This window comes from Perognathus longimembris, chromosome 11, assembly GCF_023159225.1.
Source record: "Perognathus longimembris pacificus isolate PPM17 chromosome 11, ASM2315922v1, whole genome shotgun sequence".
In the NCBI taxonomy this organism is placed as follows: domain Eukaryota; kingdom Metazoa; phylum Chordata; class Mammalia; order Rodentia; family Heteromyidae; genus Perognathus; species Perognathus longimembris.
This window is the reverse complement of record NC_063171.1, coordinates 4726110-4753767: the sequence shown is the minus strand read 5'-3', so window position 1 is coordinate 4753767 and position 27658 is coordinate 4726110. Positions and strand designations below refer to the sequence as shown.

The 27658-nt window shown below is 39.6% G+C and overlaps 1 protein-coding gene and 1 long non-coding RNA gene across 2 annotated transcripts in view; one reads left to right on the top strand and one right to left on the bottom strand.

Moving 5' to 3' along the window:
• Nucleotides 1-1946: 1946 nt before the first annotated feature.
• Nucleotides 1947-10675, bottom strand: LOC125359990. The gene is made up of 3 exons (XR_007212632.1): nt 10621-10675; nt 8882-8948; nt 1947-2066 (listed from the first exon to the last, which is right to left on the bottom strand). It is a non-coding gene; the product is annotated as an uncharacterized LOC125359990 (long non-coding RNA).
• Nucleotides 10676-11520: 845 nt separating this feature from the next.
• Nucleotides 11521-27658, top strand: part of Slc12a2 (solute carrier family 12 member 2) — an 83147-nt gene continuing 67009 nt past the window's right edge. The window contains exon 1 of the mRNA XM_048357905.1: nt 11521-12388. Within this exon, the coding sequence (XP_048213862.1) occupies nt 11702-12388 (687 nt within the window). The 5' untranslated portion in view covers nt 11521-11701. The remainder of the gene's footprint in view (nt 12389-27658) is intronic.

Here is a 27658-nt window from a genome sequence, read left to right as displayed (position 1 = left end):
AGGCAGGCACTCTTGCCACTAGGCTATATCCCCAGCCCAGGACTTAATATTTTAAGCTCTAGGTATATTTTAGATATGAGGTCCTTGTCTATTGTATAGTTAGTAAAGACCTTCTCCCAATCTGTCACTTTCTATTTATCTTGCTATGTCCTTTGCCATGCAGAAGTTCTGCAGTTTAATGCAATCCCATTTATCCAGCCTTTCTTTGATTTGGTGTTTCTGGATCTATATTTTGGAAGTTTTGATTGTGCCAAGAAGCCCTAGTGTTTCCCCTATCCCTTCCTGTAATATCTTCAGGGTATCTGGACTTTCATTGAGGTCTTTGATCCATTTGGAACAGATTCTGGTGCAGCGTTATATATAAGGATCTAACTTAAGTTTTCTGCAAGTGTATAGCCAATTTTGCCAGCACTATTTTTTGAAGAGGATGTCTTCCATTTGATGATTTTGGCTCCCCTATCAAAGATTAGGTGGCCATAGGTCTATAGTATCATTCCTGGGTCTTCAATTCTATTCCATTGGTCCTCAGGCCTGTTCATATGCCAGTGTGAAGTTGCTTTTTGACAGTACAGCTTTATTATAGAGTTTGAAGTTTGGTAAGAATGGCCATTATCATGGAAACAAATAATAATAAATGCTGTTGGTGATGTGGCCAAAAGGGAATGCTACTACACTGTTGGTGGGAAAGTAAACTTGTTCAAAACTCTGGAAAGCAATATGGAGGTTTCTCAAAAGACTAACCATACAACTCCCCTATGATCCAACAATCTCACTCTTGGGCATTTACATAAAGGGTCACAAACATGGCCATAAAAGGTACCAGAACAACTATGTTCATTGAAGCATTGTTTAGCACAGCATTGGAACCAATCCAGATGGCCCTCAGTAGATGAATGGATCAAGAAAATGTGGTATATATACACAATGGAAATCTATTCTTCCATCAGAAAGAATGACATTATCCCATTTGTAAGGAAGTGGAAAGAGTTGGGGAAAAAGTCATATTAAGTGAAGTAAGCCAGACCCAAAGAGACATAGGCTTCATGGTTTCCCTCATTTATAACAATTAATATGTCTATTTATAACAATATGTCTAGGATAGTCCTAGCAGAGGATCACAATAGCTCAATAGTTATGTTCATATGACCATATAAAATTATGCTAATCCAAATGAACTCCAAGATATGGAAACAAGAGATTTTTTGTTTTTTTTTTAACTTTGTAAATGTACTGTGTGAAGTTATTTCTTTTTTCCCTCATTTTCCCCCATTCGGTTTATTCCTTATAGTCCCCGTTTTTTATTTTGGTAACCTGTGTCTTGTATATACATTTGTCTAATTTGGGGAAGGGTAGGTGAATCTCAAAATGGTGAAACAAAGGACAAAGGGTAAACCAAATCCAAAAGTGATACTCACAAGACACTATGTTGGAAATGAATTTTACAACTTGGTGAGGAGGGAAGTCACAGGGGGAGAGAAAGAGAGAAAATGAGGGAGGGGTTAACAATGTTTGACAAGAAATATACTCATTACCTTACTCATATACATCACCTTTCCAATAAAATAAAAGAACAAGAAATATTCCCCTGAACAAGCAACAAGAATATGAAAATAAAGAGCTAACAGTTCCAATGACTGACTTATTTTCTTACATTACCCAGTCATTGCATCATACCTTACCTTCACCCCCTGATGTTTAAAACACTGAAGTGAGCCAAACTGGCACATTTAGTTACTCATGTGCTGACCCTGTAGCTGAGGCAGGAATGGCCCATAATTTTGTACCTACAAACTGTAAACAAAGAAGTAATTTCCTACTTCATCAGCAAAACAAAAATACTTTTATATTCTTACTAAGACAAAATAAAAACCAGACTTCTGGGATATGGCAAATATCTATTATATAACTCAGCAGGATATGCAGAAAACATATAAATGATTACTAAACCTTTTCTTGGAGTCAGGTTCTCACTGTGTTTTCCATAAACTCTTAGAGTTGCTATCTTCCCATCTTAACCTTCTGCCTTCTAAGTAGCTGGCACTACAGGTGTGTACCACTTTAGTGATCTAAGAAACTTTTTAAATTATACTCTCACTAGCAGTATAACATCTACACATTAAGTTTTGTTAGTCACATTGACCAAGACCAAGAATGATATTATTCAAATTATGTAAGGGTAGAAGACAGGCTCTTAAATTCAAGGAAAACTCAGGTACTGTTTTTGAAAATCAATTTTACAATGTATGTCATGTTTTAAAATATACATCTCCTGCAATTTTACTTCTTGGAGTTTATTGGGAAAAAAACAATTTGGAAGAGGGATATAAGAACTCTGAGTAGTATATGCCAGCAGTCTTAGGACTCAAGAGGCTAAGGCAGGAGGATCACTTCAGCTCAGGAGTTCACAACCAGCTTGGACACAACCAGCTTGGACAACAGCCCAAAATCTGGTCTCAAAAAAGATGAAAGATAAATGCACACAGTCAAGGTGGAGCTGGAATGATGATGCATGTCTATAATCCCAGAGCATGAAAACTGAGGGAAGAGAATCTTGAATTTGAGATTCACTTGGGCTATGTAATAAGACTTAGTCTCAAAACAGTTAACAAGGATGGAGGTGTATCTCAGGTGGTAGAATACCCTCCTAGTAAGCATGAGGCTCTGATTTCAAGTCCCATTGCTGCAAACAAATCAAATAAAGAAATAAAAATCAAACATGCAAGCTGGGCACTGTAGGCTCACACCTACAATCCTTAGCTACTCAAGAGGCTGAGATCTGAGGATTAAGGTTTGAAGCCAGTCCAGGCAGAAAAGCCCATGAGATTCTTATTTTCAGTTAACCAGCAGAAAACAGGAAATGGCACTGTGGATAGCCTTGAGCTAGCCTTGAGCTAAAGAACTCAGGGACAGGGCCCAGGCCCAGAGTTCAAGTCCAATGACGATGCCCACCACCAACAAAAATCAAGCAAGCAAAATCCCCCAAGATAATCAGCACAGCAGTTTGATATTATCTGTAAAGAAATGAAATGTTAAAAAAGAAGTGATAGATTTAGTGAAGTATAATAAATCTTAATGTGTTAATTATCAATCATGCAATTGAAAAGAAAGTGTTATTGTTATAACTGGAAAGACGTTCATGTTTTTGGTACTTTTAAAAACTACAAGACATAAATTGTTTATAATATGAAAAATAAAAGGTACATGTTACTTTGAGGTGCTGGCATTGTGTTACTTCTCTTTATCTTAATATCTTCTGTATTGTACCTGTGCTTTTCTATAACTAGAAAAATGCAAATAATAACTGCTTAATTACTATGAGATTATTGATAGATTTTTTCTAGAATATTATACTTTTGAAATTTCTTGCAGTAGAGTGAACTTTTATTTATGTACTTTTGAGGGTATTTCTTGTTATATAGTCCAGGCTAGCCTAGAATTTTCAATCTTCCTGCCTCTGCCTCCTTGTTCTGAGATTACAGTTATGTCCCACCATCCAGCATTATATTGATATCTTTGTGCATGTATCTTTCATCTTTCTGAGATTATAGACATGTATACCATGGGGTATACATGTCTACATGGGGTATACCCCATACCCAGCTTGAGTTAAGATTTTTTTCATGACTTATTAGCATACATTGGCTATACAAAAGGGAAATTTCATTATGCTATTTTTATGCATTTATACAATTCTGTCAATCAATATTGTCTTTGAGGTAGACTTTTAACTAAGATCTTTAAATTACAAAAATATTTTTGTTGCCAATTTATTTTCTTTTCTGGGACTTAAACCCTGGGCGAGTGCTTTACCACTGAGCTACATCTCCAACCTTGCAGACCAAAAATTATTTTTACAATTACTTAAATTATAAAACTCCTCTCACCTTTATAAGACTTGGAAGAGGCTCAAACAAAATAATAAGAATAATTACATACTTAGCCCCTGGGCATCATAAATGTTATGTAAGAGGAAAGAATTTGAGAAACCAGGATTGAAGATTACCTTATACTTTATGGGTGCCATACTCTCTGAATGACCAGACAAGAAACAATTTCAATTGTTCTAAGAGTAATATTTTTTCCTTTTATTTTTTGGCCAGTCCTGGGGCTTGGACTCAGGGCCTGAGCACTGTCCATGGCTTCTTCTTGTTCAAGGCTAGTACTCTGCCACTTGAGCCACAGTGCCACTTCTGGCCATTTTCTGCATATGTGGTGCTGGGAAATTGAACCCAGGGTCTCGTGTATACGAGACAAGCACTCTTGCCACTAGGCCATATCTCCAGCCCCAAGAGTAATTTTTTTTGTCATTAGGAAGTATGTGGGCTGGGGATATAGCCTAGTGGCAAGAGTGCCTGCCTCGGATACACGAGGCCCTAGGTTCGATTCCCCAGCACCACATATACAGAAAACGGCCAGAAGCGGCGCTGTGGCTCAAGTGGCAGAGTGCTAGCCTTGAGCGGGAAGAAGCCAGGGACAGTGCTCAGGCCCTGAGTCCAAGGCCCAGGACTGGCCAAAAAAAAAAAAAAGGAAGTATGTCTTGTTTCTAAATACTTGAATGCCTATTACATAATCAATGTTTTTGCTCTAAAACCTGTAATCATTAGAATGTGTTACTAATGAAAAAAAAATCATCTTTTTAAAGTGCCAAGGAATAATAAGAACTCTTCAACTGTTCTTTAAAACAGTGGCTCGTTGGGGCTGGGAATATGGCCTAGTGGCAAGAGAGCTTGCCTCCCATACATGAAGACCTAGGTTCAATTCCCCAGCACCACTTATATGGAAAACGGCCAGAAGGGGCGCTGTGGCTCAGGTGGCAGACTTGCTAGCCTTGAGCGGGAAGAAGCCAGGGACAATACTCAGTCCCTGAGTCCAAGGCCCAGGACTGGCCAAAAAAAAAAACAAAACAAAAAAAAACAGTGGCTCGTGGAGCTCAGAATATGGCCTAGTGGCAAGAGTGTTTGCTTCGTATACATGAAGCCCTAGGATCGATTCCTCAGCACCACATGTATAGAAAAGGCCAGAAGTGGCCCTATGGCTCAAGTTGGCAGAGTGCTAGCCTTGAGCAAGAAGAAGGCAGGGGCAGTGCTCAGGCCTTGAGTTCAAGCCTCAGGACTGGCCAAAAAAAATCATTAAACAAAATCATTTTAAAAAATAATAAAACAATGGCTTGCTACGCAACCATTGAAGATCCTTTCCAAAGGGTGGGGTATAGCATAGTGGTAGAGTAGTTCCTTCACTTTTCTGAAGCCCTGGACTTTATCCACAAGCAAAATATAAAGAGAGATACTTTCTATATGTATGGCTTTTGAATTCCATATATCTTAGAACAACTGCAAAAATAATATGAATTATACTTACATTTTTTAAAACTGAAAAATGGATTGATCTTATGGAAAATAATAGAAGACAAAAAATGTTTTTGTTCTCACTGTGGGATATAGCTCAAACCTGTAATCGATATTATTCAGGAGGTCATTAGGAGGATGGTAGTTTAGGTTAGCCTAAGCAAAAAATCAAAGAGACCCATCTCAACAAAAGAACAGAGGGTGGTGGTGCTTGCCTGTCATCCCAGCTGCTATGGGGAAGGCCTTAGGTAGAAGGACTGTGGTAGAATACTAGAGTCAGGCAAAAATGAATACTTCTATCTGAAAAATAACCTAGAGTAGAGGACTGCAGGCATGGCTCAAGTGGTGATAAAGCACCTGCACACCTGCATAGCAAGCTCAAAGTCCTCATTTTAAACCCCAGTACCACACCCCCAAAAGCTTGCCTATCACTATTTCTTTTCTACATTAAACATTAAGTGTTTAAAATACTTACTTGACATATACAAAGAGTCAGTTTTGTCATGTGTCAGACACTATTCCAAGAATCTTACGAATAACAATTCCATGAATCCTCCCAACTCTACAGGGCAATTGTCTTCCATTTCAGATGAAGAAATTGAGGCACCGAAATCTTGTCAGCCTGGAGTCACATTACTAGTAGTAATGAAGCAGAGCCCCAACTGGAGGCACTATGGTAACACAGTCCATGGTTAGAACCACTGAGCTATTATGTAAAGGTACTTATTTCATATATTATTATTTGATAATTTTATGCTTCGAACTTGTAACTGTTCATTCTGTAGTGTTAGAACCAAAATAATTTGGTACAGAAGAGAAAATAACTTTCCAAATACAGAATTTAAGTTGGAAGAGATTTCTTTTTCTAGCTTTCTGACAAACACATGTGTAGGGAGAAATTAGGAAAAGAGGAGAGAGACCATGTTTATTTTAAACCCATTTGTCATAAAACTTACAATTTAGATAAACAAAACAAAATGTTTAATTTTTTTTAAAACATGGGCTTAATTTTTGAAAGACACTTATAAATATGATTTTGAATATTATATTGAAAGAGCTTTACTAAAGCTTTGGTTTTACAGTACTATGACTTTTAAAATCTTGTAATATTTTTAATGAAAGAAGAATGTGATTGGGACTTAGGTAAGAAGACAATACCACAACATTTAAAGCACAAGCAAGCTTCTCTAGGGTAAGTATTTTCTTTTTTTTCCATGATAGGGTAATCACTTTCTTTCTCAAGGGAAATGTGTGTACTGGACACCAGCTAGTAAAAGTTCAAAAACCACAATCAGGTAAAATGTCAGCACAGCATGTCCAACTAAATCCCACTGTAAAGAAAACAAAACAAAACAACAAGAAAAATGGTGTGGTAGCATGAGCTGGTAATGCCAGCACTGAGACTAAAGGACTGTGACAGCCTGTTACATATCAGCCAAGACAGCCTGTTACATATCATGTCCCTGTCTCAGCAAGGGGTGGAAAGAATGAACTAATTTTAAAGGTTCTCCGTAGTTTCACACCTTATATACTCTAATAATACAGACACAAGAAGTTGCAGATCTAACACAATTTATACTTCCTTTCAGCATCTGTGTGATGAGAGGTTTGGAATAACAACATAATTCTTTTCTCTTACTAAAATCTATGTATATCCAATACACACTGCTAAGGTCATTGACACATGTATTGTCAAAGGTTGGTATTTAGGAAAAGTTGGGAAATCTGTTAGTTATGTTGAGTGCTGGCAATAACTAAAGGATACTGTCTGCAGTGCTTCTGCAAATCTCATGCCTACATTGAGTATTTCTCCTGGAAGGCTGGCCCATTTTGTTGGCTAATGCGTTACTACATTGGATATATACTCAATTCATCTTACTATGTTTCTCAGATAAGTGCCTTTATTTGATGTTCTTTTCATTGTTTACGCTACTCCTTCTACTTGTTCTAAGTCTGCAGTCACCAAATGTTGGAATCACTTCCTTCTTTTACCTTCCCAAGTTTTTCATCTGCAAACAGGAAGTGATCCTGTGCTTTTCTACATAGCTTTTCTGGTAGAATTGTGTAAGACTCTGTCTGATATGAAGCATTTACCCTGATGTCCAGGACATAAACCCTCTAGAAATGTTAATTACTGCCATCATTTATGACTAATGAAATTGTGTTCTGCATTCTCTGGTTCACATCTCCATTCTTCTGTCCATACTTATAATTAGAATTTAAGGTTAATCTGATTGTCTCTCCCTATGTGCCCATTAATGTTTTTTTGTTATTTATTGTCAAAGTGATGTACAGAGAGGTTACAGTTTCATATGTTAAGCCTTGGGTACATTTCTTGTACTGTTTGTTACCTCCTCCCTCATTCCCATTAATGTTTTATGGTTTTAGAAGAAAGATCTTTTAACTACTACCTGTTTAACAAACTGACTTCAAGCTCCTTAGGAGTCCTTCAGGCTGCTGCTGAATAGTCAAGTCACTTCCTTCCTATGTCTGGCCACTATTTCACATTCTCATTGTAGCATGTTCCCTCCTAGAACTGTTTTCAATTATAGGTTCATATGAGTAACTGCCATTTTCTTTTCCTATACACTTATTTGTGTTTTTCCTCTCAAAGACTTCTCAGAATGAGCTCTGGTTATGCACCCTACCCAGATATTTCCTTTTCTGCAAACAATTATTTTAGTGTGTGTGTGTGTTAGTACTGGTGTTTAAATTCATGAGTTGCACACTTGCTAGCAAGTGCTCTACCACTTAAATCATATCTCCAGCCCTAAAATACACTCTTTTCACCTTCTCCATCTCAGAAAACAGCAGCACCATTTTTCCAGTTAGTCAGGCTGAATAAGCCCTTAGATTTCTTTCACATTCCACAGACATCAGTAAATTCTATTGCTTACCCAGAATTCAACCACTTATTCCTCTTTCCATTGTTACATTGTGGTCTAAGCCAAACCAATATTCTCTGGATTGTTCCAACACCTCTTAATCCATTTTGACTCTTTCTGTCACTTACTTGCCCATTTACAATGGGGTAGAGACATGGACCATTTACAGACATGTGTCTCCTACTCATGGTGATACCTTACAACAAAGGTAATTTCTATGGGTGATTGATGGTAAAATCCTACAAACACCTATATGGTATAGACTAATAGAAACTTGGGCTTTATAGCATAGTGTATAGTTCTAACAACAATCTGCACATCAAGTAAGCTGAATACTGTGTCATGTAATAATATGCGTGTCTAAACATAGAAAAAGTAACAAGAGGGATTAGGAATTTTTTCAGGTTCATTATGATTTTACAGGGCTGCCTTCCTGAAACAGTATGTGGCATATAACTATACATGTTAGATGCCATACTTCTACAGACTTCCTCCAAAGATTTGCCAAATGGTATAGAATAAATTGTGATGTCCCAATATTGATAATCTCACCAGGTGAGTGGTGAGGGTATTCTCTCAGCCTCCCAGTTTCCATGCACAAATCACAGGTACTTGATATTCACACATGCAAAACATCACAAGGTGTCTTACCAAAAAAATAAGTGTCTCATAGGATACAAGTTCAGCAAGGATTTACTTCACTATAGCAAGATAATAGCTGGAAAAATATTTAAAAATAAAGTAAGCATTTCTTACTCCCAATACACAAAACAGGAATAAAAGATTGTGCTTCAATTGGAAGCCAGCCCAGGCAGAAAAGTCCCTGAGACCCTGTATCAAAAATAGCCAGAAATGTCTGGCACTGGCGGCTTACATCTCTAATCTCACCTACTCAAGAGGCTGAGATCTGCAGGATCATGGTTTCACATTAGACCAGATAGAAAAGTCCATTAGACTCTGACTCCAAAATAATCAGCAGAAATCTGAGCTGGAAATGTGGCTCAAGTGATAGAGTAACAGCCTAGCAAACCAGAAGCTGTGGTAAACCCCAGTCCTGCCAAAAAAATATATAAACAACAATAAAAAATGAAGATGTGATCTTGGCCTACCCAAAACATGGGGACCATGGATATTTTTAGGACTTCCTTTCTGTTGGCCACATCTTTCAGTTCTACCTCATTTTGCTGTAAAAGCTATGTAACATCTCAAAAAAGGCAAATGTCTATGGCTCCTTTATGTCTCTCAATTCTTGTAAACTAACATTTTTTAAAAGAGAGGAACTTGTTGCTGTTCATAATGTTTTATTTTGGTTTTAATCTGATTTCAATCCAGCCTTTTGAGTATTAATTTAAATTTCTTCTCTAGTACCAAGGCCACATGGAAGCTGTCTGTAAGCCAAAAAGAGTCTTCCCTGAATCTGACAATATTGGCACTGATTTCAGACCTTGCAGCCTCCAGAATGAAGACAAAAGCCTGTTAATGCATCTACTCTGTGGTATTTTGTTGTGGAAGCCTGAACTAACTGTATCATTACACTGAGATTGAAATGCCAAAGTACGAGGTCCCTATACCCTCTGGTCCATCATGTTCCCAATCTCCACTCTGACTTAATGCCTTTGATTCTTCGTGTGTGTGTGTGTGTGAGAGAGAGAGAGAGAGAGGTGCATAGTTTCCTGCAGGTTAGAGATGGGTTTTGTCCAGTTGGCTTCAAATCTTGATCCTGAGACTTTAGTATCCCGAGTAACTAGGATTATAGACATCAGCCACACATAACCAACTACTTGGACAGCACTAGTACAAAGATGCACTGCTTAAAGATTACGTTTGGCTTTCTGCCTTTAGGAAAGCTCAGGAAAAGCTTTAGAAACTACTATGGTTACATGGTGCAAAAGTTGTTCTATCTCCATCTTTAAAATGCAGATAATGAAATGAAGTAAAAGATAGTTGTCAAGGTAAAAACGATATCATGGCTATCTTAATTTTTAGAAATAATGCCTAGTTGTTGCTTTTGGTCACAGAAACTTTTTGTATTTGCAAACTCTGAGGCTCTTTCATCATGCTCAAATGAGTCAGTGAAAGATGGAGTTTATCCCTATAACTGAAATAGAAAGATACATATAGTAAGTGCATAAAGGACCAGTGACCACGGAAGTTCACTGTTCAGGGCTTTGAGTGAACACAGTGGGTTGAAAGTGGATTCTAACTCTAAGGATGACTGGGAAACGATTAGGATTTCCTTCCATTTTGCAGAAGAGACATTAGAGCTGCAGAGACTCAAACCTAGGAATTCCTCACAGCTCCAACAATTAGAAATGCCTTCTCCGTGTTTTGCTCCCTATTGTGCAGGTTAAAAACTCTCTTCAAACGACCCCAACCTATCTTCTGCTCACCTTCCAATGTCAGCTTTTAAAATAAGGGTGTGATCTCCAGCGCGGGCACACCCGCTACCGCTGAAGATGTGAATGGAGTCGCCAGGCCTGGGTGAGCAGCAGCAAGGAGGCCAGATAGGCGCCCCCGGCCTCTCCCTTTCTCCCCTCCGTCCCTGGGGCGCGGCGGGGTCACCGCGTGGGACCCCGCTCAAGCAGGCCCATGCCTCCGGAAGCGCCCGCGCACGCGCCCACCGGGCCAGCCACCCCGCCGGCATCACTCGCTGGCAAGCTCCGGCCAGGCCCCGGGTACCACGCGCCGCGCCTAGGGGAGAGGCGACCCGTCGCCCTGCAGCGTCTCGCGAGATCTCGCCGGCGCAGCCCAAGCACAGCGCGCTTAGAACTTCCAAAAGAAACACAGCGTGAAGCACCCTCGAGAGGGATGAGCCGCGGCGAACGGACACGGTAGCGCCCGCGGCCTGGGCTGCAAGTCTCTGGGCGGCGGCGAGTCGGCGCAGAACGTGGCGGGGGAGGGAGCTGGAGGGCGACGGAAGAGGAGGGCGGCGGCGCAGCGAGCTTCCCGGCGACGGCGGGCGGCGTGCGGCCGCGCCTGCTCCCTGAGGCGTGAGGCGCGCGGGCTGGGCTGGGCTGGGCCGCAAGGGCCACTGTTCGCGCGCCCCCTCTCCGGCTCCTGGTGCTGCCGCCCTCGCGTGGGGCCGCGCGGGCACCCGGCCGGCTCCGAACGCCGCCGCAGGAGCGGTGCGCCCGCCGCTTGCACTGCGGAGCGCGGGTGGGCGGGAATAGGGGCGGGGAGCCGCGGCCCCGCCTCCCGCGTGCTGCAGCCCGGCGGCTGCCGCGGCCCCGCCGAGCCTTTAAACAGTGGCCCGCCCAGCTCCAAGGCAATCGCGCGGGGCTCGGCGGCGCAGGCTCCGGAGCCGGTCAGGCGGAGCGGCGGCGGCAGAGGCGGAGGAGGAGAGAGCGCTGCGCCTCACCTGGCCGTGCGGCGCGGCGCGGTGTTGTGCGCGGCCACAGCCGTCCGGAGCGCGGACCCGCACAGCCCGCAACGTTCGTCTGACTCCGCAGGTCCACCGAGAGTCGGGTGGCGATGGAGCCGGGGCCCGCGGCGCCCTCCTCCGGCTCCCCGAGGCTAGTCGGGACCGGGGAACCTCCCGGGGCCACCGCTAGGGTGGACCTGCCCGGCACGGCGGTGCCCTCGGCGGCGGAGGATGCTGCGGCAGCCGGCCGGGCCGTTGGCGGGGTCCTCGGCGAGGGCGCGGCGGCTGGGGACGGGCTGGGCAGACCCCCAGGGCCCACGCCAAGCCAGAGCCGCTTCCAAGTGGATCCGGTTTCCGAGAACGCCGGGCGGACGGCGGCGGGCAGGGAGACCCCCGCGGAGGGGCGAGCCCCGGGTGAGAGCGGGCTGGCCAGGGGCAGCGAGGAAGCCAAAGGCCGCTTCCGCGTGAACTTCGTGGACCCGGCCGCCTCCTCGTCGGCGGACGGCAGCCTGTCGGAGGCTGCGGGGGTCGGCGGCGACGGGCCCAACGTGAGCTTCCAGAACGGCGGGGACACGGTGCTGAGCGAGGGCAGCAGCCTGCACTCGGGCGGCGGCGGCAGCGGGCACCACCAGCAGTACTACTACGACACGCACACCAACACGTACTACCTGCGCACCTTCGGCCACAACACCATGGACGCCGTGCCCCGCATCGACCACTACCGGCACACGGCCGCGCAGCTGGGCGAGAAGCTGCTCCGGCCCAGCCTGGCGGAGCTGCACGACGAGCTGGAAAAGGTGAGCTAGCCGCCAGCCACCCGTCGGTCCTGTCCCGTCCCGTCCCCCCCTCCACGTCTCCTGGGGCGTGCTGACCGCTGGATGTGGCCGCGACTCTCCCGGTGAGGTGGCAGGAGGAGTGGACAGCGGTCACGACGCGCTGGCATCGGGATTCAGCTGTCGAGTGTGGAATCGCAGTGGAATGTAACTTAATCTCTTTAAAGTTTGCAGCGGGCTGGGCTGGTTATGTGATACTAGAGAGGCTGCATTTAGCAGCCTTTCCAACCCAGCTACAGATCCTCCATGCTGTCTGTCTCACCCACGGCTGCGTTAGGCTTGTGTTTGGGGGACCGAAGAGCAGAGTGGGGAGGAGGCTTAGGTGAGGACCTCTCTTGGGAGAGGGTGGGGAACAGGAACACCTAACATCTGTGTCCTATGCTTTATGTGTGTAAACCCATTAAGGATCCCCAGAGTGCCAAGGTTTGTGTTAGAAGGAAAATCTTAATTGGTGTTTCTGTGGTCTGTGAATTATTAAAGCTCAGTGTTTTGCAATCTTGAATATGAAAAGGATTATAGAAATCTTAACTCTTAGGACATGCTATTCCTGGTAATTTATTTGTAACATAAACCTTCATGGAGAAGACTATGTTGAAAAAAATAGAGGAATGTCTTTAAAGAAGACATACCCAGGTCTTTTTCTTGAGAAAGTACAGAAAGACCTGGGAAATTAACACAAACAATTGTAGGTTGTGAATACAAAGGCTTCCCCACAGACATTACTTACTTCAGTTTGTTTTCAGTGGCCACCAGAGTTGAAAAATCATTATTTTGAGATAATGTCAATACATTTGATTTCCACTTTCTCTTTTGGTGATATTGGGGTTCGAACAGAGGGCTTTGGGCTTGCCAGGCAGGTGCTTTACCGCTTGAGCCATTGTCCTTTCCCATCCCGTTCTGATACTTTGGAGGCTAGATTAATATTTAACTTTTTTATGGGCTGGGATACTTCTGCCTTTACAAGTGTGTAGTAACTACATTGATGGAACTTGTGACTGCAGAGTTGGTACCACATCTATTGTAAAGATCCGAGTATGGATAAGTTTAAATGTGATCACTACCTGATTCTTTGGTCTTTGGTCTTTGGATCAGTACGTGATTATTTGATCACACAGTCATCCCACAAGATTGTACTTGTCCCAGTATTTGATAAAGTAACATTCAGAGCTTGAAGCAATTGCATAGGTTCCACCCTTACAGCTTATTGATTATTTAAAGGCTTGACATCATTTACTTTAGATAATACTACTACTCTTGTTCAATTGTTTTATCATATCAGAAGCTAGACATTTTCTACAACACTGATTTGAACTTCTGCAATTTTTTTAGTATCTATTCTTTTTTCCTTTTAAAAATGCCAAATCTTAGTAGACTAAAGTAGGAATGGAGTTGGTAATTTTCCTTTTCTTGGAGCATTCTTGCTATTGAAAATATTATGCAAGTATATTTCAGATTTATTTCACAAAATTTGAATTGTTTATCAGATTATAACAATATAATCTGTAGATTTAAGATGAGGGATATCAAGTATCTTGAACTTGAAAGGTTTTATTTTAATTTAAAATTTATCAGTAGCAAGGCACTTCCAAGTTCTGCAAGTTGTATTTGTGTCTTTGTTTTCAGTGTTTTCACTCAACATAGAGCATCTAAATAACAGAACACTTGTATTGTTAGCCGCTTAGTAGTTTAGTGCCCAGAAAATAATGGCTAGTATAGTTTTAATTTTGCTCTTTTATTGGCCCTTCAGAAAGTACAGTTAAAATTTAGGATTTCAACTTTACATTTCTTTCATAGTTACATTGTTAAATGAGTATCATATACAGAATGTTAAATTGGGACTTCCATTTGTACAACAGGTAGTGTAATGAATTCTTTGTCATTTTTTGCTTTTTATAGTGCTTTTTACACAAGAGCTCTACCATACAGTGACATGGTGTTTGTTGTTTTTTTTCTTATTTGAGCAGCATTTTAATTTGAACTCAGTGCCTTATTCTCCATTGGCTTGCCTATGTGTTGGCATTCTACCTCTTGAGCGATGCCTCAAGTGGCCTTTTGCTGGTTAGTTGGAGATGGACTGTACGTGGACTGGATTCCAGGCGCAGTCCCCCAGGTCAACAGTCTTCAGAAGACTGTGTTTAGAATGTTAACAAGTGGATCAAAGAAATAAATATGGTGTTAAGTACTACAAATATAGCAAATATATGTCACAGTTGGAGGAGCTGACAGGAGCAGGAAGATAATGTGAGTTTATTAGATCCTCAAAAGTTGTTCCTTACCTTTTGAGATTAATAAAATACTTCTAATTTCTAGCTCTCTATTGTATTTAGAGTTCTTGTGACATTTTATTTTGGCATTTGATCATCATTACAGTATTTTAGACCCACCATGGGTCTTAAATCTGTACTAGGAATGGGAACAAAGTGATAAATGTTCTAGGGACCTGTTAGGAAAAGGACTCTGTTCTTTCTTCTACTTGAATTCCATTCATTGCTCATCACTATGATCTTTTGAAAGCATTTTGTGTAAATATTCAACTACAGAGGAATGAATATCTTTTGGTGTATCTTGATGTATTATGCAACCATTCTAGGACCAAGATTCATGAGTTCTTATTTGCCAGATATTTTAGGGGGAAGGGATCTTGGATGCTTGTCACATGGCTATGTCACTGTGGAATGATGCAGTGATTAGTAAAACACATATGCATTACTTAGAGAGACATTAACCAAATGTTTGGACAAACAGCATAGTGATAAACTTTTTTTCAGCGCTATAAAAAAGGAGCTGTTACTGATGGTATAATGGGACTCAATTCTAATTGATGTTGAGACGTATAGTTTGGTGATAGGGTGAAACTATATTCCAGGCCATATGAACTGCATGCATAATGGTAATAAAGTGAAGAAGAAGGGCTTGTCCAAAGAACATAAAAGACACTAGTATATTTTTATTATAAATGTAGTAGAAAAATTTTGAAGGTTTTTTTGTGTGAGGGTGAAGAATGGATTGCTGGGGTAACAGAGAATAAAGAGACTAAAACTATCCCCTTGATGTAGACTAGAGATAAGGATTTGTGGCATAATGATGGATTGACAGTGGTTGGATGAAGATGTAGGAGTGAGAGAAGCTGACTTCCTTGTTTTGGACTTGAGAAACTGAATAGACTGCTGGCCAAACTGGGAAAAGTTAGACAAGGAATAGTCTTGGAGTGGTAGAGAGAAAACATCGTTTGTTTAAGCTTGTAAGATACCTTCCTCCAAGAGTCTTTAGCAGGAAGATTGCAAAAAATATCATGTGTGGTTGGTTACAGTTATGGATGAAATAGTTTAGGAAGTGTGAAGGTAGGAAAACAGTCTGCAGATGGCTTGGAGACCACTAACGGTATATTAAGAGACCGAGCTGCCAAACAGCCTTAAGATCAATGTCAGAAAGGAGAAAGAAAAGAACTTTAAAGACAGCAGGAACTAGATGTTTGTCACATATTTAGAAGCCCAGCACTATGGAGTCTGAGGAAAGAGGAAGATCATGTGTTCAAGTTTGAGGCCAACCTAAAGCTACATAGTTCCAGGACTGCTTGGGCTCTGTAGTAAGGCAACTCTGTCTAATTAAAAAGCAACAACTCTTAAAACAGGTACTAGTAATTGATTTTGTTAAAATACGGAAGAAAAGTCAAAATAATGATTTCTGCTTCTATTGGAATAAAACGTGGAGAATACCAAATAGATGTTTTTCATAAGTTATGACTATCACATGTAGAAAAGTTAATGCATACTAGCTCATACTGGAGTTACAACATTTTCATCATTGTAGTACTGGGGATAGAACACAGGGCATTGCTTGCTAGGAGAGTGCTTTACCACAGACCTACAGCTTTGCAATTGTGTTTAGGCCAGGACTTGAGAGCTTTAGGCCAATGATACATCAAGTCCTTGTACATAGCCTTTCTGTTTTTGCCTTTCTCAATAAAGAGGAAAAGTGTAAAGGAGATAAATATATTACCTTTCTTGGCTTGTTGAAATTGTTGATGTTTTTATGTAATTCCTAAAAGTATGTATTTTACATATTTTACTAATGATAAAAGGCCTTATAGAAACTGAAAAATTGGTTTAATAGCCACTTCCACTGAAAGTAGTAGGATTAGATATCATATTGGAATTTTTTTCCTGACTACTGCCAGCACATTGGCCGTCCCATTTTCCTGACTTTCTCCTATACCTGCTCTTATGATGGCAAGAATATCAGAGGCAGACCCTATCCCCGTTTCACTATTCCTTCAGTTTGATCCTTAGAGTCGAATGGTGACAGAGGAGAAAAGGAGGAAGAATACTTTAATGATGTGGTTATTACTTAGTTTGGCTGACTCTTCACTAGAATCTGAGCATGTGTTTCATTAATCACCATAAAGATTAGGCACTTAGCAAGTATTTGTCTACTGAAAGTGTCAGGATGAATAGTTCCTATCACTTAAACTCTTACAGGCACTACCAACAGTCCTGGTACCACCTCTAACATTGAGCTGTTTCTCTGACTTTGTGGATACTTATTTTTAGATAAGACATTTTATACCTGGGTAATCATTTCAGGATAACCCTTGATTTTTTTTCAGTTCATCCTGGGGAGGAATAAAATTGGATCATATCCTGGGAGGTATCGGGGGGGGGGGTAGTTTTAGGACTGAGTAAAGGTGGTACCTTAAAAATAAGTGTTTCATGTAACAAAGTCAAATTTGTCTTATTTTACAGGAGCTAGCAATTTTACCTAGTGTGCTAAATTCATTCCTCTGACCATCAAAGTAGAAGGAAAGACAGATTTGAGATGTAAAATGTGTGTGGGGGGAGAAACCTGTATACTGCTAATCATAACAGATGTCTTCTCTGCGTATTTATGTTCAAATCCACAGTCCTGTAAGACAAGCACAGAACTAAAATTGAGTTTCTTGTTAGTGATTTGCTTTCAATGATTTTTAATTCTATTTCTCATATATGTTTGGGAACTCTCAAGTGCTAATCAAGTAAGTTCCATGTTGAAGTGAGATGAATGTGAATTCAGTTATTCATCAAATACTTTCTGAGTATCAATGATAGCACTGTTCCAACTGCAGGGGATTTAGCAGTGAACGAAACAATTACAGGGCTTTCATTCTAGTTGTAGGCGACAATAAACAAATAGGTCAGATGTGAAGGTCAGTATTGTGAAGAAATTAAAAGCAGGATAAAGAAAAACATGGCTAGATGAAGACAGCTACGGTGGTTCTTTTTTAGAGTAGTTGGAGAACATTTTTCTGATAAGGAAGCAGACACTAGCAGTGACTAAAGGATCACTCTATGTAAATACCAGGAAGATGTTTCCAGACTAAGGAACAGCAGACATCCAAACTCTGAGATGGGAATGTGCTTGATGTGACTGTGAGACAAGAGTCATTAAGGCTGAAGTGAAAAGACAGTGATGGGAGGAGAGGAGGTCAGAAGATAGTAATATAAAGGTTTAAGGATTTAGGGAAGTAATGACACAGGTGGTATAATGGAGGCTTTTGAGCATAGATTTGTTGTCATCTGATTTATGACTAAAAAAATACCACTAATAGCCACATTGACAAGACTAGGACATTACGAAGAGGATTAAGAAGAGGATGTTCCAGGTGCCATTGGTTCATGCCTGGAATCCTATGTACTATAGGCTAAGACCTGAGAATCTTGATTCAAAGCCAGCCTAGGAAAGACAAATGTGAAAAACTCTTATCTCCAGTTAACCAGCAAACATCCAGAAGTTCGGGAATAGCTGAAGCTGTGGACTATCAGCCTTGATTGAAAAAGCTAAGAGAGCCTGAGGCCCAGAGTTTAAGCCGCAGCGCGTGCGCACACACACATGTGCATGCACACACACACAAACATGCGTGTGCGTGGTTTATAGCATGAGAGGTATTCAAATGCCAAAGTATTTCAGAGGTAAAATGCTTGGGATTTACTGATGATAGTTTGGTTGAGGAATGTATAAAAAGAGTAGTACCATGATTATTTTCTTATTTAGAATGGAATCGATACTTACTGAGATAGGGAGGTGTGGAAAGAAATAGTTTGTTGGAGTTTGGGAAATAAGGAGTTTTATTTTACAAATCACTTCTATTATGGAACAAACGTGAATGGTAGCTACTTGTTTGTTAAAACAGTATAACTTAAGAAAACAGCTTTTTGATGTCATTGAGACAAGGTCTCCAACTTCTAATCTTCTTGCCTCCACCTTTTGAGTGATAGGATTCATGACTAAGAGAGGAAATTGGATTTCTTGAAAAATATATGACTCTAACCAGGCACTGGTGGCTCATGCCTGTAATCTTACACTCAGGAGGCTGAGATCTAAGTGTTGCGGTTGAAAATCAGCCTGGGCAGAAGAGCCTATGAGACTCTTATCTCCAATAAACTACTCAGAAAAAGGCGAAAGTGGTACTGTGGCTCAAGTCGTAGACAGCTAGCCTTGAGCAAAGAGAAGCTCAAGAATAATGCCCAAGCCTTGCCCTGAGTCCAATACACAGGACTGGCAAAAATAAGACATGTATATATATGGTTGATATATATATATATATATGACTGTTAAACTCTTTATTTTTCTTTAGTGTACTTGTCATTGTCAGATACATGATAAACTCCGTAGTACATTGTACCTTTTGCTTTCAAAAGTCATATTCTTTTTTTAAAAAAAGAAAGTTTAATTATAAAATATGTATGTACACATGACACAAAAAAGTATCTGTTGTGTTCATTCTTTAGCCATCTGTTTTCCATTTAGTACTACTAGTCTTCCTTGAGCACCTGTAATGGAGTTCATCTCTCAACAAATTGTTTTTGTTTACCTGAATGAGCATTTTTTCACTTTTGATGGATGGTTTTGCTAAATCTAAACCTTTTGGTTGACAATTTTCCTTTCTCACCCCTTTCAATGTGCTTTATGACCTTTCATAGTGTTTTATGGCCTACATTGTGTCTGCTAAGAAGTCAGCTAACTGGATGTTTTTCACAGTGTATATCTTTCCTGGGTTCCATCTTCAGCCTTTCCTATTCTGCTAACTCTATCTTAGGAAAATTTTTCATTTCAATTAATATACTCTTTAAAAATGTATTCCTGTCTGTCTGGAATTTTTAAAATACAGCTTTTATTTCTCCATTGGGAAACTTGTCCTCATTGATAATTATATTTACCTTTGTTTTTCTTTTTTTGTCACATTCATTATATTGATTGATGATTGGTGTACTTTGTGCCAGTTCTAGGGTTTGAACTCAGGACCTTATACCCTTATACTCTTGCTTGCTTTTTTTTGTTTTTACTCAAGGTTGGTGTTCTCCCACTTGAGCTATGCTTCTTCTAGCTTTTTGCTGGGGAGTTTAGAATCTCTTAGATTTGTCTTCTAGGGCTGCCTCTAAATCTTCAATCGTTAGATCTCAACCTCTGAGTAACTAGGATTAGTAGTATTTTGAAGTCTTTTGTTTGCTAAATGTATCTGAGCCACTGTAGTTAGCAACTGCTTCCCCCATCCCCATCCCCCAGAGTGTGGCTTCCATTTTCCTGTTTATTTGCATATCTAGTAATTTTGGGGTTGGAAACAGGACATGTAGATACTATGTTTTAGTGACTTCTTGAGTGATTTAAATTTTTTTCTGAGATTTATGGTTTTTATTATTGCTGCTTTTTATAAAAGTCACTCAACTTACCTAGACTAGGCTGTAAACAGTAATGGCTGGTAATGGTTCTGTTTTTTGTAGCTTCCAGCTACTGCTCTCTTAATTTGGTCCTTTGTGTTTCCCTTACATTTTCATAGTTTGCTGACATTCAGGATATACCCTTGCTAACATTCAAATTTTCCCTAAAAGAATAACTCTTAATTTCTAATTCTAGTGATTAGTCTCCATTTATTCTCTGTTATTTCAAGCAAGTAAAGCTTCAAGCTGTGTGCACTTAGGGAAGGTCTCAGTAGAAAGCAGTAAACTCACAGCCTCACTAAGTGCAGATGTATCTGCTCTGTTCTCTTTTGTTTGCTTTTTTCCATTTTCCTGGGTTCTTTTCCATGCATATGTAGTTGAATATTGCCCATTCTATAAAAAGTTGTATGATCTTTGGAATTGCACTTCTTTTACTGAAAAATGGAAAAGAAGATGTTCCTAATGAGAAATACTATCTATTCCTGTGAGAAATACATGAAGTTCTCAATGCATGCCATCTCTCAAGTGTATTCTAAATGTAGTTTTTATTATCACATGGATGTCTATGCTTGCTGCTTTTCATTGTTTTCCCATGCCTGATGCTGCTAGCCACATATTGTTCTATATCCTTCCCAATTTTTGCTTGTTTTAAAGTAAAGACAGTTTGAATGTAAATCCCATAGTGATACTTTACTTAATTTAAGGCATAAATTGCCTGGTGATTTGAATTAAAATGCTTTACATTTTTAATTTATTGACATTAGCATGTTATGTTGGATTTGAAGCAATGCATAAGGTACATTATTCTTTAACACAGTCTATTGTGACCAAATTGTGAATGGTAGTAAAGAGGTAGGTCGGTGGAAGACTGAATTCTTTACCTTTGGCCAGCAGTTTTGACCTGATTCATTGTAAGTCACATGGTCACACCACCCACTTTTATCTGTGGTACATGAGTTTAGGGCTTTGCATTAATGCCACTGGATATTAATAGAGCATTGTTACCCAGACCAGATTTGATTCCTGTAAAAGAATACTTTGTTTTGAATGTAGTCTGTACAAGGAGGGAGGAGCATTATACCAATCACCGACAGCACGGACAGGAAATGTCCATAGCTTTTGGATGATATAATTGGCCAGTACATGATTTAAAAAAATTTAGAACAATTGTGATAAACCAAACACATTGGCATCTAATGTACATGCATACATGTGCATATAGTTTAGTTACTAAACTAGCTGTTTTAGGATACTAATTTAATATCTTAATACTAAATGAGTGCTATTAAACAATGAGAAATTTTGATACTTTAATTATTTTTAATATTCTAATTAAAATGTGTTTTTAGGGTATAAATAGCCTTGTATTATTTTTAATGTTGATTTAGGGTTTGACAGTAAACTACAGTTAACTGTTACTTAGTATGTTTCAATGATGTTGTATCTAGAAGTTTGTGTTTTTTCTCAGACATTAAAATTATAACATAAATTTACGTGCTGTCAAGTATAGGTCACTTGCCAGTGAAGGAAATGAGAGCTGAAGGAATTTATCATTATAAAAGTAAAATTTTAGTTCCAAAATATTTCTAGTCATAAACACTGTGACTCACACCTGTAATTCTAATTACTCTGAGGAGTGAAGTCAGCCCCAGCAGGAATGTCCAAAAGACTCTTAACCTCCAGTTAACCACCAGAAAAACAGAAGTGGATCTATGGCCCAAGTGATAGTGTCCTAGCCTTGTTGAAAAAGCTAAGTAAGAACATAAGGTCCTGAGTTCAAGTCCCAGTACTAGCACAACAAATATTTCTAGTCATGTGATTGTTGGTCCTCAAATATACACTATATTGTATTACTTGATGATGATGTTAGTATTGGTGTCATCACGTTTGTTTGTGAAGGTCAGTGCTTTTATTCTTAAACAGGTAACCTTAAACTCTGCCAATGTTGAATTATAAGAAGTTACATAATAGAGTCTGCATTAATGATACACAGTCTAGTTCTAACTTGCAACATGGAAAATTGCAATAATCACTATTGAGCTCTTACAGGCAGTATGCTAAGATTATTAACACTTTCTCAATCTTTTAAAAGTCTTGTTTGTGGGCTGGGGATATGGCCTAGTGGCAAGAGTGCTTGCCTCATATACATGAGGCGCTGGGTTCAATTCCCCAGCACCACATATACAGAACATGGCCAGAAGTGGCGCTGTGGCTCAAGTGGCAGAGTGCTAGCCTTGAGCAAAAAGAAGCCAGGGACAGTGCTCAGGCCCTGAGTCCAAGCCCCAGGACTGGCCAAAAAAAAAAAAAAATCTTGTTTGTTATAAATAGAAAATGTACATGGCTGGGAATATGGCCTAGTGGTAAAGTGCTCGCCTCGTATACCTGAAGCCCTGGGTTCGATTCCTCAGCACCACATATGTAGAAAAAGCCGGAAGTGGCGCTGTGGCTGAAGTGATAGAGTGCTAGCCTTGAGTAAAAAGAAGCCAGGGACAGTGCTCAGTCCCTGAGTTCAAGCCCCGGGACTGGCAACAAAAACAAAACAAAACAAAAGAAAATGTGCATGAATAGAAGATGTACTTGTGTACTAAGTTATCAAGTGAGTTCCTATGAAACTGTCACCCAGATCAAGAAACAGCATAGTTGCTATCCTAGAAAATCTCTACCTCTTACTAGTTCCCCCACAAAATAGCCACTTGGTATAATAGTGATCACTCCTTTGGGTATTGAGTTCTTAAAAAAATATTTTGACTCATCTGCTTCTGAAAACTATTAGTCTATTTTTTCTTGTGCTTTAAAGCTTAATGATGAATGCAGTGGCTCACACCTATAATCATAGCTACTTGAGTCATAAATCTACAGGACTGTGGTATGAGGCTAGTTGAGGAAAATTTTGCAGGATGCCATCTAATTCAGTGATGCTGGGCATGGTGATGTGTGCCTGTAACCCAGCTACTCAGGAATTATAAATAGGAGAATCAAAGTCCAGGTCAGGCATAAAGAGACCTTGTTCAAGAAATAAAAGTGAAAAAGGGCTGAGTGTGTGCCTCAACTGGTGGAGTGCAGCAGGAAGCCCTGTGTCTGACCTCCTATACTGTGACAGAACCTCCAAGCCTTTAGATAAAAGAGTATCTACACTTATTTTTGTTGTTGCCCAGGCTGGGGCTAAGGCAGTTCATTTTTATTGCTATTTACCTTCCATTATATGGCCGTAATGTAGTTTCTTTATTCGGCAATTATGTATGTTTAGATTGTTCGTTGTTTAGGGCAATTTTAAGCAATTCTGATGTGAACATTTTACACAATATCTTGCTACACAGAAGTATTGTATATTTCTAAGACTATGTCTACCAGTAGAATCGATGGACTAAAAGCATATGCATCTTATTTGTTATGGCTATTTGTTTATTTTGATAATCCTAAAGTTTGAACATAAAGCCTATACTTACTAGGCAGGCAAGCCACCACTTCCGCTAAGTGTTTGGTTTTTGGAGTCAGAGTCACCCTGCAGCCCAGATGAACCTTGAGCTTGAGATCCTATTATACCAACCTTCTAACTGCTAGGAGTACAAATAAATAAGTAAATAAAATGCAGCTTTTAAACCTGAAGGTAATGCCTATTCTTCCCTGTAATTTGCCAGTTAATATCACCAGTAATGCGTGAGCTTTTAGGCTCTGTGTAATGATCATACTTTCTTACTTTGTCTTTTCAAACTATATGTGGTCAATAATATTTTCCCAGTTTGACAGATATGGAAATTTTACTCAAAATGAGTAAGTAGCAGAGCAGGGATTTGAACTTAGATCTGACTTGAGAACTGGCAGTTTCCATTCACTGTTACTTCAAGGCATCATTTAGAAAACAGATTGCCTATAAAAGCTAAGTAATCATTTACCATGCTGTTTCAAACTTTCAGTTTTAATAACTTTGGAGGCATAGATTATAAAGGAAAATATTTAAAAACAAATTATAGAAAACAAAAGGAATATTAAGAATCAACAATGTGTTGTATAGCCTAGAAAGAATAGGAAGGAGCCAACCATCTTCAAAATATATCATAAGCAAATAGTAAGCCAAAAGAGAAAGTAGTTTAAAATGAATATTTTTGAAAAAAGAAAACCTAAAATTATATCAAATTAATTGTTGTAGCTCGAATTCTCAGTATGTTATAGCATAAAAGATAGGAATTTAAAGAAGGTAAATTTAGTTTGAAGGAAAATTAATAGAAAATATGAACGTGGTCTGAGGAAAAATATAGGAACTTCAGTTTTGTAACTATCTGACCAGTGTTTCTCCTTAATTATGTCATATTCTATTAGTTTTTTTTAACAAAATACTGATAACAAATCCAAAGAAATATGTATGGATAATTTTTGTTTTTCTGAAAGGGCATGGTATGCATATAATTGGGCCCAAGGGTTGAGAGGGTTGCAAAAGGAAGGAATATAATGGAAGGAAACCCTAGACCTAGAATATTAATTAAAAAGAGATGCTAGCCTGAGCAGCTAGTGAGCATTTTTAGTAGGAAAAAGTAAATTCTAGCTATCCCTTTTATCATAGTAGCCTTCAGAATTATTACATAAAACTTATATTTCATACTTAAAACATTTTATATGTCTTCCCAAATGATGGATTATAGATTACAAAGGAAGGCAATTCTTTTTCTTCCATATGGGTACTGTGTGTGTGTTGATGTGTGTGTGTCGGTGTTTTGGTGGTTGTGGGGCTTGAACTCAGCCTGAACACTGCCCCTGAGCCTCTTTGTACTCAAGGCTATTACTCTGCCAATTCTGCCACAGTGCCACTTCCAGTTTTTGAGTGGTTTATTGATGATAAGAGTCTTATGGGGACTTTTCTGCCCAGGCTGGCATGACACCTAGATCCTCACATCTCATCCTCCTGAGTCACTAGGATTACAGGCGTGAGCCACTAGCACCTGGCAGGACAGGGCTTTTGTAGACACTATACCATGGAAACATTTTTAAGAAGCACAGAGTTCAAAACATAAATCCCATGGTAGCTGGGTACTGGTGGCTCATACCTGTAGTTCCAGCTACTGATGAGGCTTAGATCCAAAAGATGGCAATTGGAAGCCATCCTGGGCAGAGAAGTCACCAAACTCCATCTCCAAAATACCCAGCAAAAAATCAGGATGGAGTCATGGCCAAAGTGTCAGAGTATAAGCTGAGCAAATACCAGGACCTGGGTTTAAAAAGAAAAATAAAATTTCTGAATTCCAACCAGTGTGGAATTTGTAATGCCCTTCCCCATTTCCTAGTTTTAGGATTCAAGACATATTCCTCTGTTCCTTTCATGAGGACCGAGTTACAGGTCTTTAGCTTCTGTAGATGTGGAAATAAAGCAGTGAGGGAATTGATAAAACAAGATGAGTAGCAAAAGCGACTGGGGAATTGGGAAGTTTAAGCAGAACCATTTCCTTCGTTTGGGCCATTACAATAGCTTAGTAAATATTTGTTCTGCTTCATGAATTAGGGGTTAAGGTAACCTCTCAAAATGCCATTTCCTCATATGTGAAGTGGGGGATAATGCTGTCTATCTTCCTCTTAAATATTCAGGGAAATGGGATGTGTAGGAACTTTAGGGATATGTCCTACATACACAGGTTTTCAGTAATTCTTAGCTGTTATTCAAGTAAGCTAGTTGGGTTATTGGGACTCACATGCTAGAAATTACTTGGTTTTTCCTGTAGGGTAATGGGTAACCATTTTGCTTTATATACTGTATTTTGTTTGTTTACTTAGTGCTGGTACTGGAGCTTGAACGCAGGGCCTCACACTCTATTTATTAGCTTTTGCTCAAGGCTGGTGCTTTACTACTTGAGCCATACCTTTTACTGGTTAATTAAAGATAAGTATCTCTTGGATTTGTCTGCTTGGATTGGCTTCAGACTGAAATCCTTAGATCTCAGCCTACTATATGACTAGAATTACAGATGAGAGTCACCATCACTGGCTTAACTATTTGTTTCTTGAGGGCAATATCTTGCAATACTATTTATTCGTTAGTGCAGAGGAAGCCAGTGTTCATCAGAACTTGGATTTGGGTTGGCTTTTATGCCTGGGTTCACCTTATTTCCAGTATGAAAAGTTGAGTTTGTTTTTTTCTAACCTAGAAGCCAATTCTAATCTAGAGCTGAACTGCTTAACTATAATAAGAAAATAGTCTCCTGTACCTGTTGTATTGCCAAGTATTTGTGTAGTTACAGGAAATAGTAAATATTTCAGAATCAGATGAAAATAACAGTGTATTTAATTGGGAAGGAAGTTACACTATTAAATAAGCTTTTAATTTATTGTGAATTTTTTCATTGAGCCAAATGTAAAAGGCTTATTGTTTTGGTTTTATTTCTGTGTTACCTTCTGAAATAATAGACTTGTGACTTTTTTCGGAGACTTAGTTACCAGAAGTTCTTAGCATTTAGATGATGTGGACTAGTAGAATAATTTGAAACTAGGAATCCTGGCTAACAGCAAAGTTTTATGTTCTCTACCATTGCTATTACCCTGTGTATAACACATCTTCTGAATAAATATTTAATGAATAGCAACTTTATAGCACTGTGTCTCCCCTACTCTGTTTATTCTTTCTTGTTACTATTTGTTTCCTAGTTACTTTAGATTAAGGTTTGATTTGTCATAAAATGATGTCAAAAATTTTATTTCATAGACAAAAGATGAGAAGGCCTCTATACTTTTCAGTTTGCCAGATAAGTGAATGTCTGACACATTTTATGACAGCAGGGAAACAGCAGCTGGATGTTACAATCATACAACCGTCTTAATGAAAACCTAAACCCTCATGTCCAATTTTCTTCCTTTACATCTTTTTTATATCTTTAATGTGTAATTTTTTTCCCTAGCAACAGACTGCTTCTTGTAGATTTTTTCCTATTAACTGTTTAAGTTTGCCTGTCAGTTTAAGAATCACTTTCTAGAGGGAAGACAGGGTAAATTTTATTCTCGTTACTTGAAGGGACTTTTATATGAAAGACTTGCATCTCATCCATAAAACATGTTCAAGATCTAATACTTTGCTGCTGTTGTTTTTCAGAGATTTATCTGGGATATTAAAGTATGAGGCCCCCAGTAGCAAGAGGATTTCCAGGTGCCTGCCTTAGATGCAGAATTGACTGGGCACTGAATATATGTGACATACAGGAAAAACTGTTACCCTTGCTCCCATAAGGTTCTCAACTAGAGCTTAACCTTGTTCTTACTGAAGAGGGACCAGGAAAAGCCAGATCATCTAAGAAAATCTTTCCCTTTCCCACAAATTACTGTGTTTCTCTCTCATATTTTAGATGTAGCCTGGCACTTGAATTGTAGTCTTATAATCATGTTATGTTGTAAGTTAACTTAATAGCTAAGACCTACAAGTATCAACTGCTTTAGATGGCTGTCCTGCTAAATACAAATTGCTCTTTCTTAGAGAGTCTGTGTTAACAGAAGGATGGTATTGGTAGGCAGGGATTATCTGCATTTTATAGATAAGGAAACTGATTTTCAGAGAGGGATTTTTGTCTTT